At 33.0% G+C, this 27,603-nt stretch overlaps 3 protein-coding genes across 4 annotated transcripts; 1 reads left to right on the top strand and 2 right to left on the bottom strand.

The window, feature by feature from the left end:
• The first annotated feature begins 5,512 nt into the window (after positions 1 to 5,512).
• On the top strand, positions 5,513 to 12,377 carry LOC106139429 (27 kDa hemolymph protein). Its single transcript, XM_013340867.2, has 7 exons — positions 5,513 to 5,645; positions 9,800 to 9,912; positions 10,137 to 10,249; positions 10,682 to 10,845; positions 11,237 to 11,358; positions 11,784 to 11,918; positions 12,276 to 12,377. Exons 1-7 carry the CDS (start codon positions 5,537 to 5,539, stop codon positions 12,282 to 12,284), a joined length of 765 nt encoding a protein of 254 aa, XP_013196321.2. The 5' UTR covers positions 5,513 to 5,536; the 3' UTR covers positions 12,285 to 12,377.
• Positions 12,378 to 12,413: 36 nt separating this feature from the next.
• On the bottom strand, positions 12,414 to 18,860 carry LOC106139430 (uncharacterized). 2 transcript variants are annotated; one of them, XM_013340868.2, is made up of 11 exons: positions 18,841 to 18,860; positions 18,200 to 18,356; positions 17,368 to 17,474; positions 16,651 to 16,721; positions 15,848 to 16,018; positions 14,780 to 14,992; positions 13,968 to 14,146; positions 13,449 to 13,600; positions 13,015 to 13,155; positions 12,829 to 12,938; positions 12,414 to 12,652 (listed from the first exon to the last, which is right to left on the bottom strand). In XM_013340868.2, exons 2-11 carry the CDS (start codon positions 18,225 to 18,227, stop codon positions 12,574 to 12,576), a joined length of 1,251 nt encoding a protein of 416 aa, XP_013196322.2. In that variant the 5' UTR covers positions 18,228 to 18,356; positions 18,841 to 18,860; the 3' UTR covers positions 12,414 to 12,573. The 2 variants fall into 2 exon arrangements, with proteins under 2 accessions (XP_013196322.2, XP_060801225.1); XM_060945242.1 differs by lacking the exon at positions 18,841 to 18,860 and having other exon boundaries at positions 18,200 to 18,375.
• Positions 18,861 to 26,411: 7,551 nt separating this feature from the next.
• Positions 26,412 to 27,522, bottom strand: LOC106139425 (uncharacterized). Its single transcript, XM_013340863.2, has 2 exons — positions 27,425 to 27,522; positions 26,412 to 27,133 (listed from the first exon to the last, which is right to left on the bottom strand). The coding sequence occupies exon 2, from the start codon at positions 27,117 to 27,119 to the stop codon at positions 26,412 to 26,414; it is 708 nt and encodes a 235-aa protein (XP_013196317.1). The 5' UTR covers positions 27,120 to 27,133; positions 27,425 to 27,522.
• Positions 27,523 to 27,603: the final 81 nt, after the last annotated feature.

Here is a 27,603-nt window from a genome sequence, read left to right as displayed (position 1 = left end):
CACATTGGCTACTACGGTAAGCTAAGATTTAAATGTATAGTAACAAGTATGTACCGCCTCATGTTACTAAAATGTTAGTGACTTATGTTCTGTGTAGCCATTTTTACATGTGTTTTATATTTATAGGTCTACAATTGTTTATTTTATTTATATGTCGTCTTATAATGTTACTTTTTTGTATTTAGGATGTTACTAAAATTGCCATGGTCCAACATTAATCGATGTTATTTTAGAGGAAAGGTTACACATAATAAAAAAGTGAACAATAAATTTTTAACTTTGGAATGGAAATTCAAATGAAATAATTTGGAAAACTCTAGCATAAATAAATAAATTTTTGGGCAAATTAACTCCGAAATGTTATGATCGAAATTAATTTAATTTAACTACCTCAGGTTCTGAATTCCCAAAGTATCATTCCAATATATTTATCATATTCTCATTTATTTATAAGTACTTAGTAATGATTTTAGAAATTTTCTCCTATAACATCGATTAGTGTAGGAATCTTATACTAATTTCTAGCTGCACTCTATGGGTCATATGGAATACGACCCGGTCTCTGAGAGAGGGATTTAAGGTGTTCCTGTTATTTATTAATTAATTTCATAAACTTACAATGATAATTTCAATATTTAAAATGATTTTTGTAAACATACTTGCTTTGCCCGCGATATTATATACGTGGAATTTTAGAACTTCTGTTGTATAACGTGAAATCCTCTTTGATTGTGCGTTTTCCGTCTGTTATATCAATTTTTTAATTATATGTTCCATTTTAAAATATTTTGATATAAATATTAACAGACATTAAATTAATTTTAAAATAAGTTCGATGACAGGATCTCCTTATAAAATTAGTGACTAATGACTGGTGATAAATGACTTACCTGTGATTTTATTATTAACATTCTTGTATGACAAGAATCTCGAGTTTGTTTTCAAATGATTACTAATGTGCATATTACGTGTATGCGTTTGTTTTATTCATTATTTCCGTGAATGAATGAAACTCGTTAATCTTAGGTTATGAAACTTCGTTTTTTTTTTACTATTACAAAAGTGTGACACTTTGTAAAAGGATTTTTATAATATCGCTTAAAAATGTAGAACGTAGTTTGAACGTTAAATGGATGGTTAGAAACAAATAAATGAATTCCATATCAACAAAGAGTTTTGAAAAATGATGGAAATATTCATTTTTCCAAATTTTTTGCATATCAATTTTGACAAAAATTTGTACTGATTAATATGTTTGGAGATTGGGGGTAAATAATAACACAATTGTTGACAAACAGGAGGAGGTTTGATTGCGCGTTGAAGGTTGAGTAGAAGGGCAATATGTATTGGGATGTTTAATGAAAAGTAGCACAAGTAGTACAAAGTAATTAAGAAAAAGAAAATAATTCACTTAAATTATTTTCATAAAGAAGACAAAGAAACTAAGAGCTACCTACCCACGAATAAAGTAACTAATTATCACGTAAAAATTGATCTTTCGCTGTGATGTGTCCGTTTACTCTCAATCCTAAATAATGTTTCAATATTAACGTTATGTCGTTAAAATACGAAGTTACTAAAGAGGCATGCTATCAATATTTTAGTTGGTATACCTACTTTAAGAATGATAGTACTTCTGGCAATTGTAAAAAAAATAGTTGGTATAAGTTCACTTGAAGAAGATAAATTAATCAGTGAGTAAAAGATAAGCGTTCCGCTAAATGCCATTACATTAATATATAATGTTCAAAATAAAATTACTTCTTTGTTTTATTTACGATTCCAATTTATGCTGCCGCAAATGTTTCCCGAGTAACCCTTTAGTCGTTTTCAAAGGTTTACTAAAACAAATTTCCTCAGAACGAACAGTCAAGAGTGGGAAATATGGTAAATTAATTCGATTTTTACATACAAAAATAGGTTTCATCTTTCCCATCATTTTTGTGTATATTATTTACTAGCTATTGTCCGCGACTTCGTCCACGTAAATTTCGAATTTTTCCGCGTAAACTTATTTCTTGCAAACTTATGCCTTGAGTTCATTTAAATGGCGATAATTTTTTTTAATTAAACCGATATTGATGAAAAAAACTTTAAATGTTTTTCTGAGTTAAAACAAAGCAATTGGTGAAAGTTTTAAGTAAATCGGTTCAGTACTTTCGGAGATAATCGTGATCATACATACAGACAGACAGACAGACAAGAAATGAAAAAACGAAATTTTTGCTTTCTATTATTAATTCTAAGTGTCCCTCTATCCATTTCATTCAAAAATACTAAATGTATAGACAAAATATTTTTACTGTTTTACTATATGTATAGATTAGGGATGTGGTGCAGTCAAAACATACAATTATAATATTTTACCGATAGGAATAAATCACGATAGCTACAGCTATCGTGATTCGTGTTCGAAAGCTTAAGGAACTTATTTTCATTTAATAATTTGAAAATCAATGGGACAGTCAGCCTTTCTCAAATTAGAAATGTAGAATAAATTCATAATAAATTTGTTCAAAGCCACACCAAATTACTCAAGTAAATTATGTCCATAGCAACAAATTTTATTTGTTTTCATTTAGATTGTCACTTCAAAATTAATTGCCAACACATTCTTCTCGTCCGATCCGCGTAATCGTCACTAAATTTAATTTAATACGATAACCCTCACTTTGGGCTATCTGGGTTATTTATCTAAACTTATCTATGTCTTATTCTCAATGCAACGTATATACTATATCACTCGCATATCCGTTTATGCCTTAGAATGATTTTTAGGAAAATATATATTTTAGGCATTTCCTGCAGGGATGTTTCGCAAGACGATTGGGCTGCCAGAAGTGGTGACCATGGTGGAATTCCTCTGCGGCCGTGAAAAATGAAACCTGAATGTGCAGGCATGATAAAAGCTGGTTTGGGTTTAGGTTCTTGAGCGACATTACAAAAGTCAGAAGCGATGGCTTTTAAAAACATGTTTAAATAGATTTTAATTGGACCACGTGGTAGATGCTCCTCTGCAGAGGTGTGGACGCACAATGGTAGATATTAACAAAGCCCACGACACAAGTTTAATCTTACTATATCAGTTGAATTTTGTTTTGTCCATTAATTTTCTCATAAAATAAATAATAATTGTTTCATAGAAACTCTTGGTGTAAACAAAACGTGAAAAAAAAAACTGATAGGAGGCTTAATTAATTTAATATTAAGATAATTAGCTACTAGCCCTATTAGCAATTGTGACAGAAATTGGGACTTATAAACAAGTAGAGATACTTATTTGTTATAATATTCCATAGTTATAATGTGATTGCTGTTAAAAATTAAAGGAAGAAGTATGAAAAATTATCATATAAGTTTTTGGTGGGCAGGCCTAGGCAAATCTTTTCACAGCATGTATTACACTAGAATGTTGTTAGACGCTGAGCTTTGAAGGTAGATTAGAAAACAATTGAAAATACCGACGCTGCGGGGGTAAAAAAAAAACAAAATCCTGTGCGATCTGAGAAGGTCATTCAAAGAGTTATCAGGTAAGTAAAAAAAAAAGTACGAACTACTCGTATTAATCTATATATATAAAACTCTTCCGTTACTGAGTGACTGACTGACAGACAACGCACAGTCGAAACTACTGGTCGTAGACAGCTGAAATTTGGAATGTAGGTTCCTTGGGATATGTAGGGAAGCACTAAGAAAGGATTTTTGGAAATTCAACCCCCAAGGGGGGGAAAAGGGGTAAAAACGTTTCTATGAAAAATCTTATTCCTTGGGTTTATAAACTTGAAACTTGGCATGAACACGTACATAGGCAAGTAAATATATTTGACATTATAAGTTTTTTCAAACTACCCTCCAATCGTGATTTAGGGGGTGCGATTGGGTGATTGATTTATTAACGCACAGCCGAAACCGCTCGGTATAGGAGTCTGAGATTTTGAACAGAGGTTCCTTTAGTAACATAAGTGAGCACTAAGAAGGGATTTTTGAAATGTCAACCCCCAAGGGGGGGAAACGGGATAAACTGAGCCGGGGCTGCGGGAAAGTTCTAACGAGATACCGTGGCCCCGGAACGCAAAGGGCAACTGAAGGAACGAGGTGGGTTTTAGTCAGTAAAAGTCTGACACTCCCTTCCGTTCCACCCAGAGTGGGAGAGGTCATTTGAAGATTTCCCATCCTTAAAAAAAAGACTTTGTATGACAACTTTCTACTAATATTATAAAGAGGAACAATCTATTTTTTTATATGTTTGTTTGTTTACACATGTAATCGATAAACTCCGAAACTACTGAATCGATTTCAAACATTCACCATTAGAAAGCTACATCATCCCTGAGTAACACAGGCTATATTTAATTCCAGTTGTAACAAGATTTCAGCCTGTGGAAGAAAAAGCCCTGTCGAGATCATTAAAAAAGGCTATATATAACCGAATTACACGTGGGCGAAGCCGCGGGCGGAAAGCTAGTAAAATGATAAAATAATCAACTAATCAAGTTTTAAAATATCTTTTTCTTAATTTTCTCAAAAGGTACTTAACGAATTCAATGGATTCTTTATTTTATGGCAAGAAACTGATTAAAAGGACCGACACAAGCGTACCACAACGAAATTGACTTCGCGCATCAGTCAGGATTTTCTATATTATTACCATATTGAACAGTAATGTTGGTCTAACGCAAATTTTCATTCTCCTGCCATCAGCCCCGGTTGCATCCTCACCATTCTGAAGAGGAGCCGGAGGTGCACCTATAACTACGATCCTGGACAAGGTAAAACAAGTTTTTACACGAAGCAACTCCCGACTGAACTCCAACACCTTTGCAGGGGAACCTTACCCTTATTTGGATCATAGCTAGCACAAATGTTGGTCACCTACTAGATATTTGTTGCCAGCAATAGAAAGAACGCGGAGGACTTAGTAATCTTCTAATTACTAGTAATATGTAAACGATCACTGTTGTTTCTAATCGAGTAATCTGAGTATACATCATTTAAATGAATCAACACGTTCTTGTAAAGGTGTGGGCATATAGGGAATTGATTCAAGGGTAAGTATGTTGTGGAAAATATGCAGTGACCATAAATAACATTTCTATATATCAATTGTTTTTAGTTTTCATAAAAAAAAATTTTTCTTTAGTTTTTAATATTTCATAAATATATGTATTATTTATTAGATAGTACTAGTTAAATTATAATAAAAATAATAAAAGAAAATGAAAATGAAATATGTCAGTTCAATTCCAAATTGGCATATTCAGTATTCTTTAGGTATGACTTTTAATTAAAAATTTTCACTCATTTGGCTTAAGAAATATGACAATATTTTAACAATAGAATTAAATTTAATTGTGCTACAAGTTATAACTTTTCATTAATTTTACTAGATTAATTAGTAACGTATCCCTGTAAATGTAAATGTTTTCTTTTTCTATATATGAATGAATGATAAGTAATAAAATCATCTTGTATGGATAGTACGGATATCGACCATTCTAGACGCGTCCTTACCGACATTGCGTATAAAAACAGTAGGATGGGAAGTTGCCGCCGGTCAGTTGACATCCGTCTGAGTAGAAGAACGCCAGGGGACAACACTAGTGCAACAATGTGGAAACTCAGTTTAGTGGTCTTGTTAGCGGCTGGTAAGTTATTAAATTATATTAAAAAATTTTTGACAAAGATTTTTACAAATCAGTATAATACCTACCTAAGTACTACTCGTACTTAATTGCTTTTATTGAACTACCTACATGGCTACTTGACAAAAAAATAAGCCCCAAATTATCTTTTATTCAGCAATTTTTTACCTACTTATAAAGGTATTATCTATTCGTCTATTTCATAATTTGCTCATACTACTTAGACTGATTTGAATGGGGATCTATTCATATGTACTGGAGATAGTCCGCGTTAAACGATTAATCGTTTCCGTGGGAACTTTTGGAAATCCTCTCTTAGTGCACCTCTAGATCAAATAGACCACCTACAAAGTAAAGAAATCTCTAGAATCAGTTTCGTTTGTAAAATTTTTGGTAGAGTTGTCGTATACTATTTAAAGTACCTATAAAAACTTTGTCCAAATAAAATGCATCAAAAGAGGTATCAAGCAAGTCGTGGTGAATTGATAATGTGCCTATCGAGATAAAAATTGTTTTTGTTGACCTGGGTCTCGGATGTTTACTTTATACTAAATGGACTATCATTGAAAAATAATACTTTGATAAGGTAAGGCTTACATTACCACGGAACTTTGATGCTATATTTAGGTGAATTTTCTTGTAAAATACAAACTTACTTGTAAAATAATGCAAAATTTCTACATCTGTCATCTTATACTTGTTCCATGTCCCCGCATATATTTCATTTTCTTAGGTAAAAAGCAAAAAAGACTTCCGCCTACCTACTTACAAAAAAATTATATAAAAGTAGTTATGAGAATACTGATTACTGTCTTCCATTTAGCCATCCATCTAAACGTAGTCTTCAGTCTTTTTAGAGGCTGCTGGCTCTCTACCCAGTTAAGGACAAAGACTATAAATATAAACATAACTACTTATTCTTTACTAGTGAACCGAGTCGGCTGCGGAAATGCATTTATACATATAAACCTTCAATCCATGTACTAAAAAAACAGCATAAAATCCGTTGTGTAGTTTTCAAGACCTATACATACATATAAACAGACATGGGGAAAGACGCGGCATGCGATTTTGCTTCATACTATGTAATGATTCAATGTGATGCCTCCCTTATTTAGTTTAAGCAAATTCAATTATAATGCTATCTACGTACTTACGTACTTAAGCCCACATGAATCCGTTGCTGAACATATTTCCACTCCCTCCATTTTGGTAAGAGTAAATATTAAGATACACTTATTTATTTATTCCTTGGGTACTGATAAATTTTGACCCTGTACAGTTAGATAGGTCAAATGCCGCGTGTTATCAGTTTTCTCTTACGATGTTTACAACACTTAAACATTAAGTTTATTTTTATCATATAGGTTAGATATAAATTTCCGATGTATCTGTCTGGTGGAATAAAACATCGTATGAAAATATGGAGTCTATTTCCGTTTTATGCCATTAAAAACCGGCCAAGTGTGTGTCGGATGTCTCTCTCTCTTTTCAGTTGGACCCTCTGTCATAATGCTGGTGTGAGGTTTTTTACAATTACGTTTTCATTTAAATTTATTGGCTGGTTCAAGGCACTTCAGGATATAGGACCACTCGATATCTTCCCATGGATATGGTAAAAAGTGACTGTGGGGTCTTTTCAAGACTGTTGGTTCTGTCTACCCCGCAAGGGATATAGACGTGAATATATGTATGTATAAGAATTTTCGAATCTAAATTTAGTCTGCGCTAGGAACAACTTTCGCTGAACAGAACTAATAACCTTAAATAAAATACACTTTGCATTGAGGTAGCTCAATCAGATTTACATGTGCTATAGTACCTATTACTTTACTTATTTTTTTAAATACAATTCCCTAGATGATCTAAATGCTTACATTAGTCAAGTTTTATAAAAAAAAAATTCTTCTTCACAACAATTACTTCATCTTGTAACCATATCTTCCCTTTAAAAGTCGGTCAACTCGCAAGTTGCACCAGCGTCGAATCGCAAGGGGACCGTTTCCTGTGACGCGCCGAGCTATTTACCAATTTGCCTCATCAAAGATCGGCATCACGTTCCGGATCACATCTTTGTTTATTGTCGACTGTGTTTAGGTACTCTTTAATGCCTAGCCTAGGTCTAGGACTTAAAATTACATATACCTATATATATATAATGCCGTGTGAAGAAAGAATAGAACCACTCCATCTCTTTCCCATGGATGTCGTAAAAGGCGACTAAGGGGTAGGCTTACAAACTTGGGATTCTTTTTTAGGCGATCGGCTAGCAACCTGGCCTACCTATTTGAGTTTTTGAATCCCAATTCTATCATTAAGACAAATAGCTGAACGTGGCCATTCAGTCTTTTCAAGACTGTTGGCTCTTGTCTACCCCGCAAGGGATATAGACGTGACCATATGTATGTATGTATACGTATATATAATGACATCTGTATCCCTTGTAGGGTAGACTAAGTCAACAGTCTTCAGCTATATAGTTGATGAAAGTTCTGTGCTAACTATCATTGATATCGAATGTTGTGCTCTGAATCTTCTATAAAAATAACTAGCGACTTGCCCCGGCTTCGCACGGGTATCATTTATACATATAAAACTTCCTTTTGAATCACTGTATTAAAAATTTTTTTGGTGTAATATCAAACATCTAAGCATACATACATACATACATACAGACGTAGGGGCAGACGCAGGAAACGACTTTGCTTTTCACTATGTAGTGAAGAGGGAACAGGACGATTGACTGACTGGTATATCACAAATAAAAGATTGAGCGGTTTAAGAGTTGCACTATTAGAGGATGTTTCCTAATTTCTAAAAAACCGGTACTGAACGGAAGATTTCATTTACGCGTCCGTAGCCGCGAATGTAATCAAGTTACCTGTAAAATAACACAAAAAATAACTTTAGGTAAGTATCATGTTTGCATATTGCCAGTTGCCCCTTCGCCGCCATGTTTTGAGAGCTGAGTTTCGCTTGTAATCACTTTTAATACAAGGAATAAAAGAAATGTCTTTTTGAGGAAATATTGATCATAATTGCATAATGATTGTTGAAAAACTGATCTATCCTCTGTTGCAATGAAACTCTTAATTGCACAGTATTGTTTTTAATCGCTGTGGCATTCAGAAGTTGCAAATTTTCCATGATCAGGAAAAGATTACAAATATCGTGGAACGTCCAGCTAAATGTAGCCTTCCAGTCTGTTGACTAATGGCAATGTCTAGTCTATAAGGAATAAGGACAATATATGCGCAATTGTCTTCAGGTCGGTCATAAGTTTAACGATAGTTTCAGCAGAGACATACTGATATTTTAAAGCTGAAGAGTTTGTTTGTTTGTTTGAACACGCCAATCCCAGGAAGTTCTGGTTCGAATTCAATTTTTTTGCGTTGAATAGACCATTTTTCGAGGAAAGTTTTAGGCTATATAAAGCGAAAAAATAATGGAAAATGTGAAAAAAAACGGGGGAAATTATTCATCCTTGAGGGCTTCAATGATGCCCAAAATAACTACTTATTCCACGCGAACGAAGTCGCGGGCACTCTTGAATGAGAAAAACTATTTCATTACGGTTCTCAACACACTATTGGTACATTTTTTTTATGAACTTGACTTCAAAGACACAGGTAGGCGAGGCCCTTCTCTGGTACCAATTTGTATCGTATTAAAATTTAAAGGCTGAGTGTCAAAAGTCTCAAAATTTTTTTTTTGTTTTGTACCGATTTATTTAATTAAGTTACGTAACCTCTAATGGTCATTATTGACTCTGATGATATAATGTTAATTGCTACACGGATAACCATATTTGTGAATTTTTCCTATAATCAATACAATATTAATTAATAACCTAAAAATAAACTTACCCAGTAAGCAGATAAGGGCTTAATAGTTCCAGAGTCTTTCAAGTTTACCAATGTGATTGTCAGAATATAACTTCACTTAAATTTAATCTTGTACCTACATACGTACATAAGACCAGTGTCAAGAAATACTCGGGCCTTGTGCCTTCCTCCAGTTTAGAAATAGGACATTCTATCTCTTTACCATAAGTGTCTATGTAATTAAATAGGGTTAACGCTCGAAGGAACAAGAAGACTGCATAACATGCTTTTAAACACATTCAGATAATGATGATATTTTTTAATCTGTTCCAGGCGTTCTGTGCGAGGAGTATAAATTAGGTCCCATTGAATCTGCGAAACTTAAGGACGCGCTCCGCGGACAATGTAAGAAAAATGGAGCAGAGGACAAAGCTGACTCAGTTGAGGTATTAACCTGTTAAATGGTTTTCATTTCAGAAAACAAACTCAAGTTCAAATTAATTCAAGTTGTTTGTTGAATGTGAAATAATTTCACTTTAAAACTCAAACTTAAATCATATTTATTTTAGTCGGAACAATAATCTTTTGTTATTCATGAAAAACACAAAGACTTTACTTCTGCTTTTTCAATATAATTTCTAACTCAATTATTACATGTTTATTTCTACAGGCTGCTGGCAAGAACTTCGTGGATTGCGTTAAGAATTTGATCAATATTGAAACAATCAAGAAGGAAATCGAAGAGGCCAAACCCAATGGAGCTCTTGACGAGGTTTTCGGGAAGTGAGTAATTAAATATTGTTCTGTAATTAAAACCCTACCTTTCAGTCTTCATGAGACTGTTGGACTGTCTACTCCGAAGGGGATGGGGATGTAATAATATGTATACTTATATGTAAAAACTTTAAGGTAATTATTTTCCTCCGGTATAATGCCATGACTGTAAATTTGAGTTCATGTTCCTGTTGCCACTGAATACACTTCCCAGAGATGTGCACTCCCATACCCATATAATAAGAAATATACTAAGTACCCTAAACACAAAAGTGAATAACGACAATTCTAGAGCGTACTTTGTTAGGTGAGTTTCAGTATAATTCGATTAATTATATTTAACGGAGAGAGAGAGAGAAAGAGAAGAAGTGATTAAATGAATGGATGGATGAATGGAAAAAAAGAGCTCAAAGCCAAATTATTTTCAACCTTTTCTTTCAGATACTGTGCCAAATCTCCCGAACTGAAGACATGCATCCACACCTTGAACAGCGCCGTGACTCCGTGCCTCGAGAGCTCCGTTCGCGACAAGATGGGTGACATCAACAATGCTGCTGACCAACTCATTGACTTCGTCTGCTACAAGGACGGTGATAGGATTGCTTGTAAGTATATGTTTAGAATCCTCATTGGTCTTTAAATTTAAGGATTTATTGATTCTTTGAACCGCATCGTGACCCAATGTCTCAAGAGCTCCGTCCGCGACAAGATATATGACATTAATAACGCTGCCGACCAGCTTATTGACTACAAGAACGGAGGCTGGATTGCCTCTTGAGTATCTTTATTGAAGGGCTACAAACCTGTTCTTGGAACTGGAGGCATGGTGCATCGTAAAACCGAGGCGTGGTATCAAGTTCTAAGAGATGCAAGAATGGATTTGTCATTTGACAATATCGCATGAAATATCATTAAGTATACAGAATTTGTTTACAACAGAAGATCTAATTTTTTATGAAACTTAAAAGGTTGACGAAGTATTCTTTTTCTTTTCAGTGTTCATCGCAGAACAGGGCCCTGAATGCTTCAGAGATAAGTCTGAACAGATCCGGGAATGTGCCAACAAACTGAAGGATGACGTCGGTTCCGTCGAGGCTGCCAAGAGTCTCACTCTCAATGTAAGTTTCATACTTCTTTACTCATTGGGCACATTCAAAGAGAAATGGTTAACGCCAGGCAGATGATAAAAATTGATCGAGAGGCTACTGTAAGGAAAGACTTTACGTATATTGATGAAGTGGCTCTAACTAGCTTAAAGGAGGTGGATGGTTAATTAGTTATTAAAAAAAAAACCCCAATGGATCTTGTTAGTTTTTACACTTACAATTTGCAATTAATTATTGAGAGGAAAATCAATCAAACCTTGGAATACCGCTGCATTATGTCAACAGTGCTTATACGATCACACCTTTTATGATTCCTTTATACAATCTTCTAAATCCGCTTATAACCTTGTAATATTCATTGAAAAAGAGAATGAAGAAAGAAAGAAAAAAGCAAAATAGAAATAAGTAATGTTGAGCTCCCTCATTTTGTTTTCCAGCAACAATGCAGTAAGTTCGACACATTGACGTCGTGTATTGTGAAGGCGTTGGAGACTTGTTCCACTCCGACCCCCGGGAACATGGCCGAGTCCCTCTTCCGGTTCGTCCGCAAGGGGTCTCCGTGTAAAGACGTGGTAAATATTCATTTAGACTTTCATTATTTATGAAAAAAGAACCTGAATACTAAATTATATCTGTGATACTGACTGACCCAGTTAAAAGCTGTAGACATAATATTAATACGAAAAAAAAAATATTTCTAAATTTGTTCCATAATGTTATATAATATTGCAATAAATTTTAAATAAATTTACAAGACATCTGGAAAATGATATTTTCGCATCAAAAGTTACCTTACACTTATTCACAAATAATTAAAGAATCATAAGTGTTACCTTAATTTAAGTTAAATATTCATTTTTTCATAAAAATTTGGCACCAATAATAATAAAAAAATTAAATTTCGTAATACCTGCTTTCTTTTTTTTCAGAAAAACTAAGATGCAGTACGCAGTACAATATTACATAAGTATGACATTGTGCCATTTGCCATTGTACCTATATTTTGAATAAAGTATGTATTTAATAAATAATACTTTATTTTATTTTTAAAATAAGGTGGGATGTTGTATATTGAACAAGAATTTATATTTATAACAAAACACAGAAGTAAGTTCTGAGTTTCTTAAAACATTTATTAGGTGGGTATAAGTTTTTTTGTATGCCCATATTGTATTGAAGAAAAGAATTATTATTGAGGCTTACGTTATATTTAATAACATTTAGGGATTATCCAGAAGGTCTTACTCTCGTAGTCATTTCAACTTCTCCTGGACTACTTCTAGTAACAGTATGGTGCCCACTGTTTCTGAAAACAAAATAAACTTATATCAGTCAGGACATATCTTCTTTAACATATTTAGGTTTCTTCAGTAATTTTTCTAGTCTGAGAAATGTGTATTATCTTAAGTTTCTATGACTAGTTGAGAATCTGAACATTTGATTTTCATTTATTTTAAGGATACGTAAAATAAAAAGGCTTACCGACGATTTTTCACATACTTCTTTATACCGAATATAGCTAGTACTGTACCGGCAATGCACACAAGAACAACGATAAGAGTTATCGTTATACCTTTTGTTTTTTGAGTACCCTGCAATATATAATTAAATTATTTAAATTCACATAGGTAATAAAAAAACAATAATTTTCAAGATGTTTATACTAACCGATAGCGTACTCATTATAACTTTACATCTCTTGGACATCACATTTTCTACGTCTTCAACAAAAGTGAGGGCTTTGACGCATTTCTTCAAAACTCCCTTTACACATAGATTAAATTTATGACTAGATTCACACGTCGTTTTCTGTGGAAGAAGATATTAAGTACTATATAGAAACCTGTCTTTTTGCCGTAAACTAATCTTATAATCCGTAATATGTGGTTGAAATCAACGTTTTTAATAAATTTTTAATGTAATGAACCACGATTGGTTAGATTTACTGATAAACACCTATTGGAGGACAATGTGCCTCACCCCAGAGTACAAACTGGAGAAACGCCAAGAAGATGATTGTGATGCTGGAGTAAAATCATGTAAGTAACCAAAAAAGTCCATATTTATGCGATAACAGGAATATTTTAAACAAAATTGATAACCTCTAATTCAAATTTTCGTGTTCGGGACATGGTTTGTGAAATTCTGACATGTAATTTATTCACATCTACGCTTTTCAGTTTCTTCATAAGGCATTCGTTTGTCAGCTCTTTCCTCGCATCTTTGATACAACGCAAGTCTTCTATTTTAAAAGCTGAAAAATAAAAATAATTCTTATCAAGAACACGTTTATACGTACGCACGTACATAGAACTTGCATATCCTTATAATATGTCAAAATTAGTACACAACAGCTATATAAGCATATTAAAAGAAGAACATTAGGACTGGCGGTGGTTGAAGTTGTTGATAAGTTGTTAAGTTGGCTAATAAAAGTCTAATAACAATTATCTAATGTGGGCGGAGGTCAGACGATAGACGCTTCGTGTTAAATGCTGAGTTATCCAACAAGGGCGCACCCCGGGCTCCTCTTTTCAAAAATGTGAGAATCTAAGCGGGTCTCGTCAGGAAGAAGAAGGTTATTGCTATAAACTATATAAATGAAAGTAATTACTTGTTACCCTCAAGTTTTGATTTCTGGAACAATTTTTCTAATAATTCTAGGAGTATCTCGTGTCCAACTTGCAAGTTCATTCTTATTTTATTATTAACTGTCTGGTTCCCCTTAAACTTTATACTCTGATAGTTTTTCCAATTATTAACAAAAACTCCTTTGACGCTATCTATGCTTAAGCAGTCTCTGAAAATGCGTAACAAGTATTCATTGATTAGTTCACTTTTATTTCGGACTAACAGGTATCTCATAATATTGAGATTTTGACAGCAAAAATACATGAGATCCATATAAGTACATGAGATACCTCAAGATAACACCGTGGTTATGACTACCGCTCGGGATGGTACCTGGTGCAAAGGCTCTCCATAGCTATCCAAAGAGGGAATGTGGCAAGTTTAATGGGTACTTTTGAGCCGGGTGCAGTCCGGGGTGGTATTTTTGATTAAATGTATTTGTTTGTTTGGTGATTGTTTCTATTTTGTATTACCTTGATGTTGACGAAGCTGTTGTGAATATTTTGTAATATTTTGATAAATAAATACAATTGAATAAAAAAAAAAAAAAAAAAGATAACACACCAATAACTTATCAATGTACAATATCAACACCAGATTATCTGGGTTAAACTCAATTGCATTTTCAGAACACAGTCACATCACAAGTCATTTAGAGACATCTCAAGCTTAAGATAATATATAAGTATACGTGCAAATAGTCTGTGAACTGAAAAGATTGAGGCATTCGAAAAACTGATCACGTGTCACGAAACACGCAGAGTGAAATCTTTGGTGAAAAGAAAAATGTATCTGTACTAACATCTCGGGTTTAAACACTTTAGTTGGTGGCACCACTGTCGTAGAATCCGTTCCTAGTGGTGTTGCAGGTGAAGGTAAGTTTGGAGTTCCCAGTGATGGTGAAGTTGGTGCCGGCGATGATGTAGTTGGTGATGTTGAATTCATCAATACTGATGTAGTGACATTAGACACACTGACCACTGTGGTAGGAATTGGCGTTATTGGCGTCGTGGACCTGAAAATATACGTAATATCATACACTTTAATATGATGTCTTTTCCTTCTGGATTTAATATTTATGTTCATATAGTGGTCAGCTTTATTAATACCAGACAAATTTACCGATAAAAATAATTTTATATAAGATACACAAAAACTTCTGACATATATTTAAACCTGCCTATTAGAAAGTATCAAAAAATTGTGCAATTTGTGTGGGTTGATAATATTATCATTGTTTTCAGACTTCTTTGAAAAGATTCAGTTTTATCTATTTTAACTTTTTTTTTTCACGTTTTGGCTGGTAGTTAATTTCTGATTATTATTGAGATGATATGAAAGCAATTATATAATGACAATGAAATAGCTGATATGGAAACTCCTTTGACGAATCTATCTTTACTGAAGCAGTCTCTGAAAATGCGTAATAAGTATTTTTTCATTAGTTCATTATTACTTAAGGCTAACAGTTACCTCATAACGTTGAGTTTTAGATAGTGAAAATACAAGAGATCCATATACTTAATATACCTTAAGACAATTAACGCACTTATAACTTATGAATGTACATTATCAATACAAGATTATTTGGGTTAAACTTAATTGCATTTTCACAACCAAGCTGCAAGTCATCTGGAGACACTTTTCTGATACATTTTTGGTGGAAACACCGACTTTTTCTACAGCACAATTAAACATCCATCCACGACACATTTTCCCACACATCTAAAGCGAAAGATAATATACATGCAAATGATCTTTGAACTGAAAAGATTGAGAAATTCGGTTAACGGACCACATGACCCAAACCATAGTGGCACAAAGATGAGAGTGAGATCTCTGGTGCAAAGAAAAATTTATCTGTACTTACATCTCGGGTTTCATCACTTTAGTTGGTGAAGATAAGATTGGTGTTATCGGTGATGGTGAAGTTGGTACCGGCGATGATGGAGTTGGTGATGTTGAATTCATCAATACCGATGTAGTGACATTAGACACACTGAACACTGTAGTAGGAAATGGTGTTGTGGGTGTCGTCGACCTGAAACTTGACGTAATTAGCATACTACATAATATAATGTTTTTCCTAAGCCTGGTTTTAGTGTTATGTGCAGGGGGTTAGCTTTTCCGAAGCCAAACAAATTTTCGGAAAAATATAAATACATATGTGGCAAAAAATCTTCTGACATAAATTTGAATCTTTACCAAAAGTACTGTCAGCAAGTATGAACAATAAATTGTGCAATTTGTATGGGGTAAAGATTAAGTTTCATGTATTAATTAATGAACTAAATTTATTCAAATAATTTGGCTGGCAGTTAATTTATGATTATTATTGAGATGAAATCATGGCATAGATCCAATACGGGGTTGGGTTCACCTGCAAAGGTTGCGGATGTCAGATGGGAGTCGCTTCGTATAAAAACTCATCTCCATGGTCAAAGGCATACCCCATGCTCCTCTCTAGAGTGGTGAGGATGCAACCGGGACTAAAGCCAGGAGGAAGAGATTGAGATGAAATCATGACAATGAAATAGATGATTTGGAAATGTTTTGCCGACATATTTTTACAGAGCACGTAATATATTTGTGACAGCAACCATGTAATCGCAAATACGGTTTATACCGTACCGTACCGAAACAGATTTCTATAACATTGAATATGATACTCACACATTAATAACTTCTGGCAGAATATGTCTTATATATTTCATCAGACATGCCTTATTACTTTCATACGATTCCTGTAAAAATATTGGGTTATTTCTTTCACATTTTGTTTTATACGGAACATTATTGTATTATACTTAAATATTAAAGACAATGGTGGTTAGTTTAATTAAATATTCATCATTATCGTAGAGATATTGATATACATGCCCATGTCTCTGTAAAAGATGTGGTCCTACCACTTCCCCCTTTCTGGGGTAGTTTGATACCGCTTCTTTTGCACTGACGTTTGGAAGTGGCACTAAAGTTAGTTTTAAGCAATTTAATCCACGATTTTAAGCAATTTAATCCACGACAACCAATGTTGCGAAACCAGAAGACATGACAATTATGGACGATGTTCTAGACGTCCCTTAATAAATGAAATGTTTTGATAAAAATATTGCTGGGCCATTGATTGGTATTGGAACGAAAAAATAAAATCTTTTCGTAGCATTTAAGTATGTTCTTAGAATGTGTACGGGCAAGGTAAGAATACAATCATAAATTGGCTGTGTAGGTACCTAAATTGGTAAGTTTGCATGAGGTGACTTTTGGGATGTCCCATAAAAATTGCAATAATTAGTATGATGAATTCAATGGGATGATCTATGTCTAGAATAAAAATATGTTAAACACTCAATTTCTACTTTGGAATGAAATTAGTTTTGATTGACATACCATTACGTATGATTTTACACATTTTGATGAGTTTGATCGTTCCTCAGCTTCTGATGTTGTTAAAGTATGATTCTCTAATGATGACGTGCAATTTATTATTGTCAGACCTAAAAATAAATACATTAATACTCATCAAATTTTTAAAATCAATAAAAAATAGTAGACTTTCAGTTGCTTTGAGCCAAATTTTGTAAAAATCAGTTTGAGTTTATTCGTTACAAAACATACAAAAATACATTTTTTTTCTTTTTTCATTAGTATTGTGGATACACAAAAAGCTCATGAGAACTGTACAGATCTCAACTTCTGTCATTTTCTACCAAATGTAGGGGAAACTTTCAAAACAAATGAGATTCATACAGTTTTAATCAACTACACAGTACATTACATTATTTGGTAATACCTACGCTATCATAGTGGTTTGACTTGGTATAAATAGCACAACTATTTGCTCGCTTAAATTTGGTGATCATTTACTACTTTGGTTTTTCAATACATTTTGAACTTTAGTCGTCAATGAAACAGCTAATAATATTGTTATTTTAGACTTTATTTATTTGGTATTAAGAATATATTTCTGGTAACAGAGCCTACGGTATCTTAGTAGGTTCTAGTGTTCATTATACTTAATGGCGTAAAAATGTATTTTGTTCCTTACTTAGTCACTTTATTCTACAAAATATGATAAGCGGTCTCTTGGCCGACAAAGTTGCAAGTGATTGAACTAAATTTATTTTTATAATAAAAAATGTTCGTTAATGAAATTAACAGCATTTTACTAGCGTCAAAAAAAAAGTATTGTAAGTAATATAAACATAGGAATAAAACTTACCAGCCAGCAAAAAACTAAAAAAAATCATCGTGATTCACGCGCCAACCACACGTTAGAAGTTTAATAACTCATCTGACATGAATGCAGTCAATTTAGGACTTAATGTAGCATTCCATGGTCCAGAAATTAGTTCCCATCGCCAAATGAACCCTTTTTCCTGGAAGACCTCATTATAACTATTGTATTTACCTTAATAACAATGAGCGTGTATGTTTGAAGGATAAAATTTATGCAACCGTAAGGAAAATCACGATTCGAATAGGTTAGGTACGTAATTACCTACCTACTATAATTACGTATTTTATAGAATTGTAAGGAATAAATAACTATTTTAACTAAAGTACCCTGTGGTTCCCGGCACCAATGTAAAAAAGAATATGTCCATCTCTTTCCCATGGATGTCGTAAAAGGCGACTAAGGGATAAGCTTATAAACTTAGAATTCTTCTTTTAGGCGATGGGCTAGCAACCTGTCACTCAAGAGAGAAAGACATAATTATATGAATGAACTAATTAAACAGTTACTCATATCACAGGCATTAAGCAAATAAAAGTTTTAGAATTACCTGCGTCAATCACACAAACCATACTTTTGTAAGACATAGAAAGTCTCTTTGTTAGTAAAAGTACATAGCTTATTACCTCTTTTTGCTTAAGCATCAAGAACATATTTTATTTTTCTTCTTTGTTCTGATTTTGACAAAATCTAGGTGACACGTAATACTGAGTGTGTCATAATTACGTTCAGGCATGTAGATTTACCAAATTTTTTGTAGAGTTTAATAAAAATATACGATGATTAAATTGTGAGTGATTATGTATTTAAAATTATATATTTTTAAAACTGAAAATGTTTAAGTATATAAATATTTATTATAGTATGTGGGTGTAATGTAAAAAGTGAATTTATTAACAACATTTCAAGAAGCCGACACAACCAACAGCGACGGTTAGAATTGAAATGGTTTTTAATAATGTATTATTGTAACGATGGTAATTCCATACCATCTTTCAGTAAAAATCATGTGACTCAAATATATCGATGTAACTGCGATGTATATTTTGATAGAAGCAAGAAAAAAGTCGAGAGTGCAATAGTAAAAAATGATAATACATGTTACGATGGATGTATTCCCTTTCCTCCTGAATATTTAGATGTAATCAGACAAAAACATACTAAAAAAAGTACCAATGATGCAAATGATACACTCTGTCCATGTCAATGTGGGAAAAGAAAATTGGTCAAAAATATTAACAATCACAAGCGAAATAGAAGATCTCCAAAGGCAATAACTAAATGCGGATGTTTTATGGAAGAAGATAGACACTACAATGTAGACAAAACCATCTGCGGGCTCAAAGATGATAAAAATGAAATACTTTGCGCTTGTCAACAAAATATAATGGGTAAAGATAAATGTTACAACCAAACTAAAGAAAATAATAAAGAAATTTGGTGTAAATGTGATACTACTCACGATTCAAAAGGCCTTTTTATGAAAAAGTACAAAACTGACAACAACGATAAAGGCAATAAAAAGAAAATCATCTGTGCATGTAAAGTTTATAACAGTGATAACGAAAAAGCTGATTTCATTAGATATAACCAAAATTATAATACGGCTCCAAACGTTATCAAAAAATGTAGATGTACTTTAGAATATAAAACTCCAAATAATATTGTAAAAGGTGATAACAAGCGAATCATCTGGTCTTGTAAAAAAGATAAAAGTAGCAAAGTCAACAAAGATATTACTAGCTATAATAAAATTTATGAATCTCCAGGTGCTGACAAAAAATGTAGGTGTATTTTAGAACACAAAGATAGCATTTTCCATTCAAAAGGAATTTTAAGTAAAAATAAAAACAAACACAGGAACAGTAAAGGTGAAAAGAAGAGAATAATATGTGATTGTAAAGAAAGAACAAGTGAAAAAGACAAAAATTTTAAATCACCAGAATCCATAATAAAATGTGAATGTATTGCAGATTATGAAGATAAATCAAAAGGTATAGTAAAGAAAAGGAATGAATTTGATAGCATTGATATAGTTAGAAAAATTATCTGCCCCGGTAAACATATAAGTAATAGTGATAAAAGACGTGATCATACTTGGGAATCATTACAAAAAATGTATGGAGAAACTGAAACAACACGTTGGATTTCACCAAAGGGTGCGATTTCGGCTGTTGAAATTAATAAAAGTTATTTATTTGATACAGATAGACGTAATCAAGTTCAGAAAGAGGGGAAAAATCTAAGCTCAAACAGAATCCTTGAAGAAAAATTGACTAAAGGTCAAGCTGAGAAAAAAGATGTTATGGGTGATAACTTAAAGCCAACTAATCAGCCTTATCTCAAATCAAATCTAAAACAAATGAGAGAAAAGCAAGGTATAAAATTTGTAATGTCTCATGAAAATGTATATATTGCTGAAGAAGGAAAAACTAAAGATATAACAGAAGAAGGCAAAAATATAAAGGTCGACACGAAAGGTAAAGATTTTTGCTATGATGGAAAAAATGAACCAAATAAATACTGCGGCTTCATAAAAAATGTTTACTGCAGGTGTATTAGAAAAAATGAAAATAATAATAATCATAAACAATGCCATAATAAAATCTGCATTGCACCACACGATTCATTAAAAGGAAATGAAAATAAACGTGACATAACCACTACCACTACATTGCCTCTTGTTAAAAATGAACAACAATGCGTTTTAGATCCAAAATCAGTCGATAACGAGAAAAAAATTGTGTGTAATTCTAAATGTGATCAGACAGGTGAGCCCATATTTACAATGCTTGTAGGTAATGATACAAAACAGACCGTTTTAAATCAAAACGAAGTTTTCCAAAAGGTAAAAACTTTGGGAAAACCATTGGATCCTGAATGTGTTTGTACTTCTTATAGACTTCTGGAGAAATACTTTAGAGGTATAAATAAAAAGAAAGTAATAAAGTCGTTGTGCAAATGCCCTGAAGACGAAACGAAAAATTTCATATGCGATTGTCCTAAAATTAAAGAAATAAGAAGAAATAAGTGTTATCGGAAACGTAAAGATAACAATTATGTTATTATAAATAATTCTAAACTGATAAGCCCGAAAAGTGAGGAAAAAAATGAAAACAATCATTATTGCCAACACGTGGAAAACAGTGATTTACCCATATTTTCTAATAAAACCCCAACAACCTCAAATATTGAACTGGGTATAAGAGATTTTAATAAAACACAGACTGAAAACAGTAATGTAACTACTGTATCTACTGCAATGCATACAAACAAAGACTCAAAAATTAAGGATAAGTTTTTTCAGAAACAGGTGAAAAAAGATTATAAGAGCACACCGTTATCTATGAACTCTAAAAGAACAAACCCAAAAACTATTATTCGGAAACAGATTGAAAATTACGTGCCCACAAATTTTTCCAAATGGTATTGTGGAATAACAAAAGGTATTACAATATATACGAATCGACAAAAAACTACACTCAAAGATGATAAAATAACTAGTAATGTTTTTCAAGATAAACCACCAATTCCTACCATGACACAAACACCCACAGCAGAACCATTAGAAAAACAAATCATACAATCAACACAAAAGCCGATCGAGATAAAAATAAATGCAGATGACATGAGCATGTATGATTTGTGCATTTTAAATGCAGACCAAATAAGAGATATCAAAAAAAATAAAAAGAAGAAACCAACATCTAAACAAAGAATGCGTAAGAATTCAACAGAAATTTGCAATAAAATTTGTAGTAGATCTGATGTTTGGTTTCCTTTTTCATTTAGACATACACAACAAGTCCAAGACGGGGGTTCAAATTTTTCTACTATTCAATCTGAAAATGTAGTTATACCAAAAAGAAAAGGAAAATATGTCTTACCTACAGTAGATATAACAAAACCCGGTGTCGACTCGCAGCTAAAAGAGAAATATATAAGTCAGCCACTTCAGTCCGAAGGTGATTTTAAACATATCAAATCTAAAAATACTATCACACCAAAAAGGAAAGCTAAAAACAACTTCCACAAAACCGATAAAAGTGAACCTAATGCAAGTATTGAACAAAGAAATAAAAAGACGATATTAAATGTAGATCAAAATACAGTCAAAGCTGTGGATCCATTACCTGAATTGAAAGTAAAAGAAGCAAACGTATTGAGTAGAATGAATTATTTCAAAGGCACGAAAAAAATAGATCCAAGCCAATCCAAAGCCTTGGAACCAAAACCCGAGCCGAAAGTAAAACAAATCAGCAACACATCAAGCTTTTTGAACCGATTAAAACCTGTATTTAAACAACATGTGGAACCGAAATCAGAACATATCATAAAATCAGAAAGACAGAATTTTTTGAAAAACAGAAATAAGTTTGAATCAAGTGCAGAAAAGAAACGAAAAACAGAGACTAAAGAAATCAGTAGAAAATCAGAAAGACATTATTTTATGAAAAACAGAAATATAGTTGATTCAAGTGCAGAAAAGCAAGAAAAAACGAAGACTAAAGAAATCAGAAGAAAATCTAACTTTTTTAATAAGTTGAAACAACGAAGAGTAATTGGTATACCGATATTTGATAAATCTAAAAATGTTAGAAAATCTGGCAGGGGAAATGATTTGAAAGGCAAGCCAGAAAAAGGTGTCCGTAAAATGAAACAAATACAAGAAGTATGTGAGATTTGTTTATGTTCTAAGGTCAACCAAGGTAAACATTGTTATTGTGAATGTCACAGGGAAATGGCGAAACAAAAATCAAAAACAAATTATCGAAAGAAAAAAGATAAAATTAAAACGAATAAAACCAAAGTAGACACAATGAAGAAAAAAAGAAAGGCAATGAAAAAAAAATTTAAAAAGAAACCAAAAAGAAAAAATAAATCCAGTGAAAGGATGAAATATAAGAAAGAGATTGCTAAAGGAAGAAAACGATTCCAACGAGAAATTGCTAAAGAAAAAAAGAAAGAAGAAAAGGCTGCTGAAAAGAGAAGGAAATTTGAACGAAAAAAAAGGAAGAAAGAAATCGCTGAATTAATACAATCTAAGACCTCATCGACTGAAGAAACATCCTGTTTTGCGGAATTTTCTAAAATAGTTCTTTCTCTGTTTGGAAGAGCAATTTCTACAACATTAAAAATACGTTATTATTTCCTCGTAAAACCTAATAAATCATTCAATTATATTAGAAATAGATTAACAAATCCATCAGGAACAATTACAAGAATTTCGAGACATATAGCGGCAGAATTTCAAATTATAAAACTGCGATTGGAAACTGCTGCGGCTGGTTCAGAATCTTTTAATGTGTTATCGGATACAATCAGAGACACCCCGTGTGTTGATGCTTTTATTGCTGGAAAATCTAAAGAAGAGAAAAGGCAACTGGAGGTTAAAAAACAAGAAAGGAAAAAAAGAATCAAAAAGAGGCGCGATAACGCACTATACAGCTGTCGTCACATGCTTTTAACGACTTTGAGAAAAACTCCTTGCCTGTGGTTTTATCATATTTGTCCAGAGATGTACCCTCAGTTTCTGAGTTTCCTCACGTTTTGTCATAACTTTAGTCATGTTTGTTTGTTTATGTGCGCTTTGTGCTGTTGGACGCCATGTATTCTCGCGGTAGAGATAGCTAGGGCTTGTGTGTGCTGTATGTTTTGTACTCAGTAAATAAAGTGACGCTTTAACATTTGTTTTATTCATAGTGCCACCAATCTTATTTTTATTGCTCCTAGTCGTTTACCTTATATGTAAGGAATTTTATACTACAGTTTATTTTAACATTATCATTATTATCTTGCAAACTATTGATCCTATTTAGATGCCTAACAAAGTTGAAAAATTGTTATAATTTTATGTAGGTATTTACTAAATTACATCAAAATCAGACCAACCCTTCCAAAATTTTCGTTTTTGTCTCTAGTTGATCGGCAGAGCTCATTGGCTTCACTCGCTCAGACAAGAGATTATAAGACAGGGTTATCACAGACACTTTGGGAAATTTTCTCAAAGTGGCTGATACTTGCAGGTTTTTGCCGTCATTAGGTAGGTATTTGCAATCTGCAAGCAATTCTGTCCTCTGATTACCTGACTTAGGTTATGTTCACTCCATACTTAAAGAAAAGATTAAATATAATAAAAAATAGGTTGGATTTTACAATTTTTTAATTATTTTTAGGTAATCATCTCCCATACACAAAATCTGTCAATTCTTCTCTTCTAACTACAGACACTGTGCTACTTGTACTGTTACTAATTGTTGAATCAATTGTAAAGTCAGTAGCTGATAGTAAGGCTAAAAATAAACTTTCAGTGGTTATATTCTTTCTTAATAAATACTCATTACTGTATTTATTGTAACTTATAGCAGTCGTTTCATATGAATTATCGATTATTTTCATCTGTATACCAATATCATCGTTTTCAGTCATTTCAGCATTTATAGGAAACAATGTTACATTCTGAACTGCATAATAAGTCTGTGGATCCTTTTTTAAATTACATTTTTGTTTCGGCAGCGTAGCCATACGTGCGTATTTGTGTAATACCTTCTCATCTTCAAGTTGCCTTACTTGTGTTTTATTCCGAAACATGTTTTTAGCTTTATCAAAAATAATATTTGGTAGTTCAATTTCGAACTCTTTTATAAACTCTTCTATCCAGTCGGTCTTGTACAGTACAATAAGGATAATGGTAGTAAATAAAATAACGAGGAAACAATAACAGCAACAGGATTGCCTGTATCCATGTCCTGGATCGAAACTAGATGTGCATGGGTGAGTGTACCATTTCTTCATGCAGCAAAATACAACACAGGCAGGTAGCAAGGAAATAGCATGAAGAATAGTCGATATATAACTGTGCACAATATGAATTAATAGCCGAATGATATCTTCAACAGCCAGTAACATCATGATAAATACACGCACTATTGATTGAAAAGTGCAAATTACCGGTGCAAAAAGCGAAGTACACATTTTGCATAGGGAAACTTGTAAGTTTATATTTTATTTTTTTAATTTAGAATAACTTTTTTTTTACATTTTATCATGCGATTTTTATATTTTTTTTATGATTTTTCACTTTTCAAGAATCAATGATTCTTACTTTATTATTTAAGTCATGCCTAGTCAGTGAATTTTGATTTAAATGACATACCTAATATTGAAACAAATACTTTTTTTTCAATCAATGATCAGACCAATGACTCAAGCCTTCAAAGTTTATCTACCATAAATGTGATTTCACATAACTATACATTATACATACATACATAAAATCACGCCTCTTTCCCGGAGGGGTAGGCAGAGACTACCTCTTTCCACTGGTGGGTGATTTCCACACATTATTTTAGTTAAAAAAGAGATAGGTATTTTATTAGCAGACAAGAATGTTTCACATTGCTGATGCTGATGGGTGCGAGTCACGCCATTGAAAAGTGTGTTTTGTATGTAAAACTTAGGTACATACGTTTCCAAAGCATGTTATATGTAAGATATATTGATATTTACATCGTTGCTGTCCTGTGCAAAAGCAATGATTCAAACTCGAACACTGCTGACCTACCATACCACGGGACCATGTGTTTGGTGGTAAGGTGGTTCTAAAATTATACGAATGAAAAACTCAAACAAAGGATTAAACGCGTTACCTACTTTGAACTAACCTTAAGTTTCGTGTCAAATATAGGCAATTCCAATATAATGTTATAACATACATACATACATATAATCACGTCTATATCCCTTGCGGGGTAGACAGAGCCTACAGTCTTGTAAAGACTGATAGGCCACGTTCAGCTATTTGGCTTTAAGATAGGATTGAGATTCAAATAGTGACAGGTTGCTAGCCCATCGACTAAAAGAAGAATCCCAAGTTTATAAGCCTACCCCTTAGTCGCCTTTTACGACATCCATGGGAAAGAGATGGAGTGAAGAGATGGGAACCACACGGTATTCTTATAAAGAGGGAATATTTGGGGTAAGTTTGTAATGTTTTTACAAAACCTTCGGGTCTAGAACAGGTTTTTTCTGGAAATTTCCGTGTGAAGCAAATGAATTAATAATAATAAGTAAAATATCAAAATTATCAATATTGAAATAAATACACCAGCATAAATAGACCTACGCAACGAAAAATACTTTTTATTATTCATCTCAAACTCAAAAACATTTAAGTACATAAACACAAACTTAAAAATCATACAAAGTAATAAAACACTGTGGTCCAGCGTCGGTTGTTAGGTGTCACTGCCGCTTTTTTTAACCCTTTATCCAAAGGGCTAAATATCGCAATTTCAGTTACTGTGAAATCGTACTCGCGTTGTCTTAGAGGACCTGGTGTCGACATGGTTGTCGATGTTTCAGTAGTCGACTCAGTAGATGTCGTAGATATTGCTTCTCTTTTTATCGGTGTAGTTTCTGTAGTCGTTTCTGTTGTAGTTTCCGTAGTAGTTTCAGTTGTAGGCGTAAGCGTTGCATCTGTATCGTTTCTAGAACATTCAGTTATATCGCCTGGTGTAGGTACAAATCTGTAAACTGAGGGTGGTGCTTTAGCGTATCCCAGGCTATAAAATATCTTATCGAGGACACCCGTTGCTCTGAATATGAAGAATAATATGATGAAAGCAAGTGCAGACATCAAGCAGTCACAGGTACCTCCCCTGTTGACAGGACAGGGACCACCACCTCCGCACATGAAGCATTTAAGTCGTGCTGTTAGGAGAAAGACGACGCATATTGGTATAAGGGATATCATTTGGAGTAGGAATGAAATGAAGTTGTACAACGTTTGCAAAAGCATCCGGATGACGTTTTCTATCATCAGAATTACGGTCATGAAGACCCGCACTAACATTTGAATACCACATATTACTGTTTGTAGCAACGCGTGCACTGTGCGACACATCTTTCTGGGTTATTCTGCAAAAAATACAAGTAGGTTAAATTAATTTGTTTTATTTTTAAATTATTTTTCTACATGGAATTACTACAGAACCCTTATATGATTAACTATACTCGAATATCTATATATGAATAGTTACATAGTTCCTTTCCATATTTTGGATGTTCTCCAATTGAATAGTTTTTGGTAAAGTTGAATTTCCGTCAATGTTTAAATTCATCTTCGCTTAGTCAATTACAATGGGCTACGGTGTATAAATTCTAAAAGCTAATAAAATGTTTGAATAAATATTAATCAAAAGAATTTACTTTTTCATCCTTTTATATATTAATAATTTTCTCCACTCATTTAGAGAGGAGAAATATTATTTTATCTTCAGATAAATTCACGAGACATTTAATTTGTGTACATAAAAGTCAGAATGAGGTTTATTTTTCTTGTCTATTGATTATCATTTATTGAAATGTTTTTTTAACGTTTTTCTAAA

Source organism: Amyelois transitella, chromosome 7 (genome assembly GCF_032362555.1).
Source record: "Amyelois transitella isolate CPQ chromosome 7, ilAmyTran1.1, whole genome shotgun sequence".
Taxonomy (NCBI): domain Eukaryota; kingdom Metazoa; phylum Arthropoda; class Insecta; order Lepidoptera; family Pyralidae; genus Amyelois; species Amyelois transitella.
This window is presented reverse-complemented; position numbering and strand designations above follow the sequence as displayed.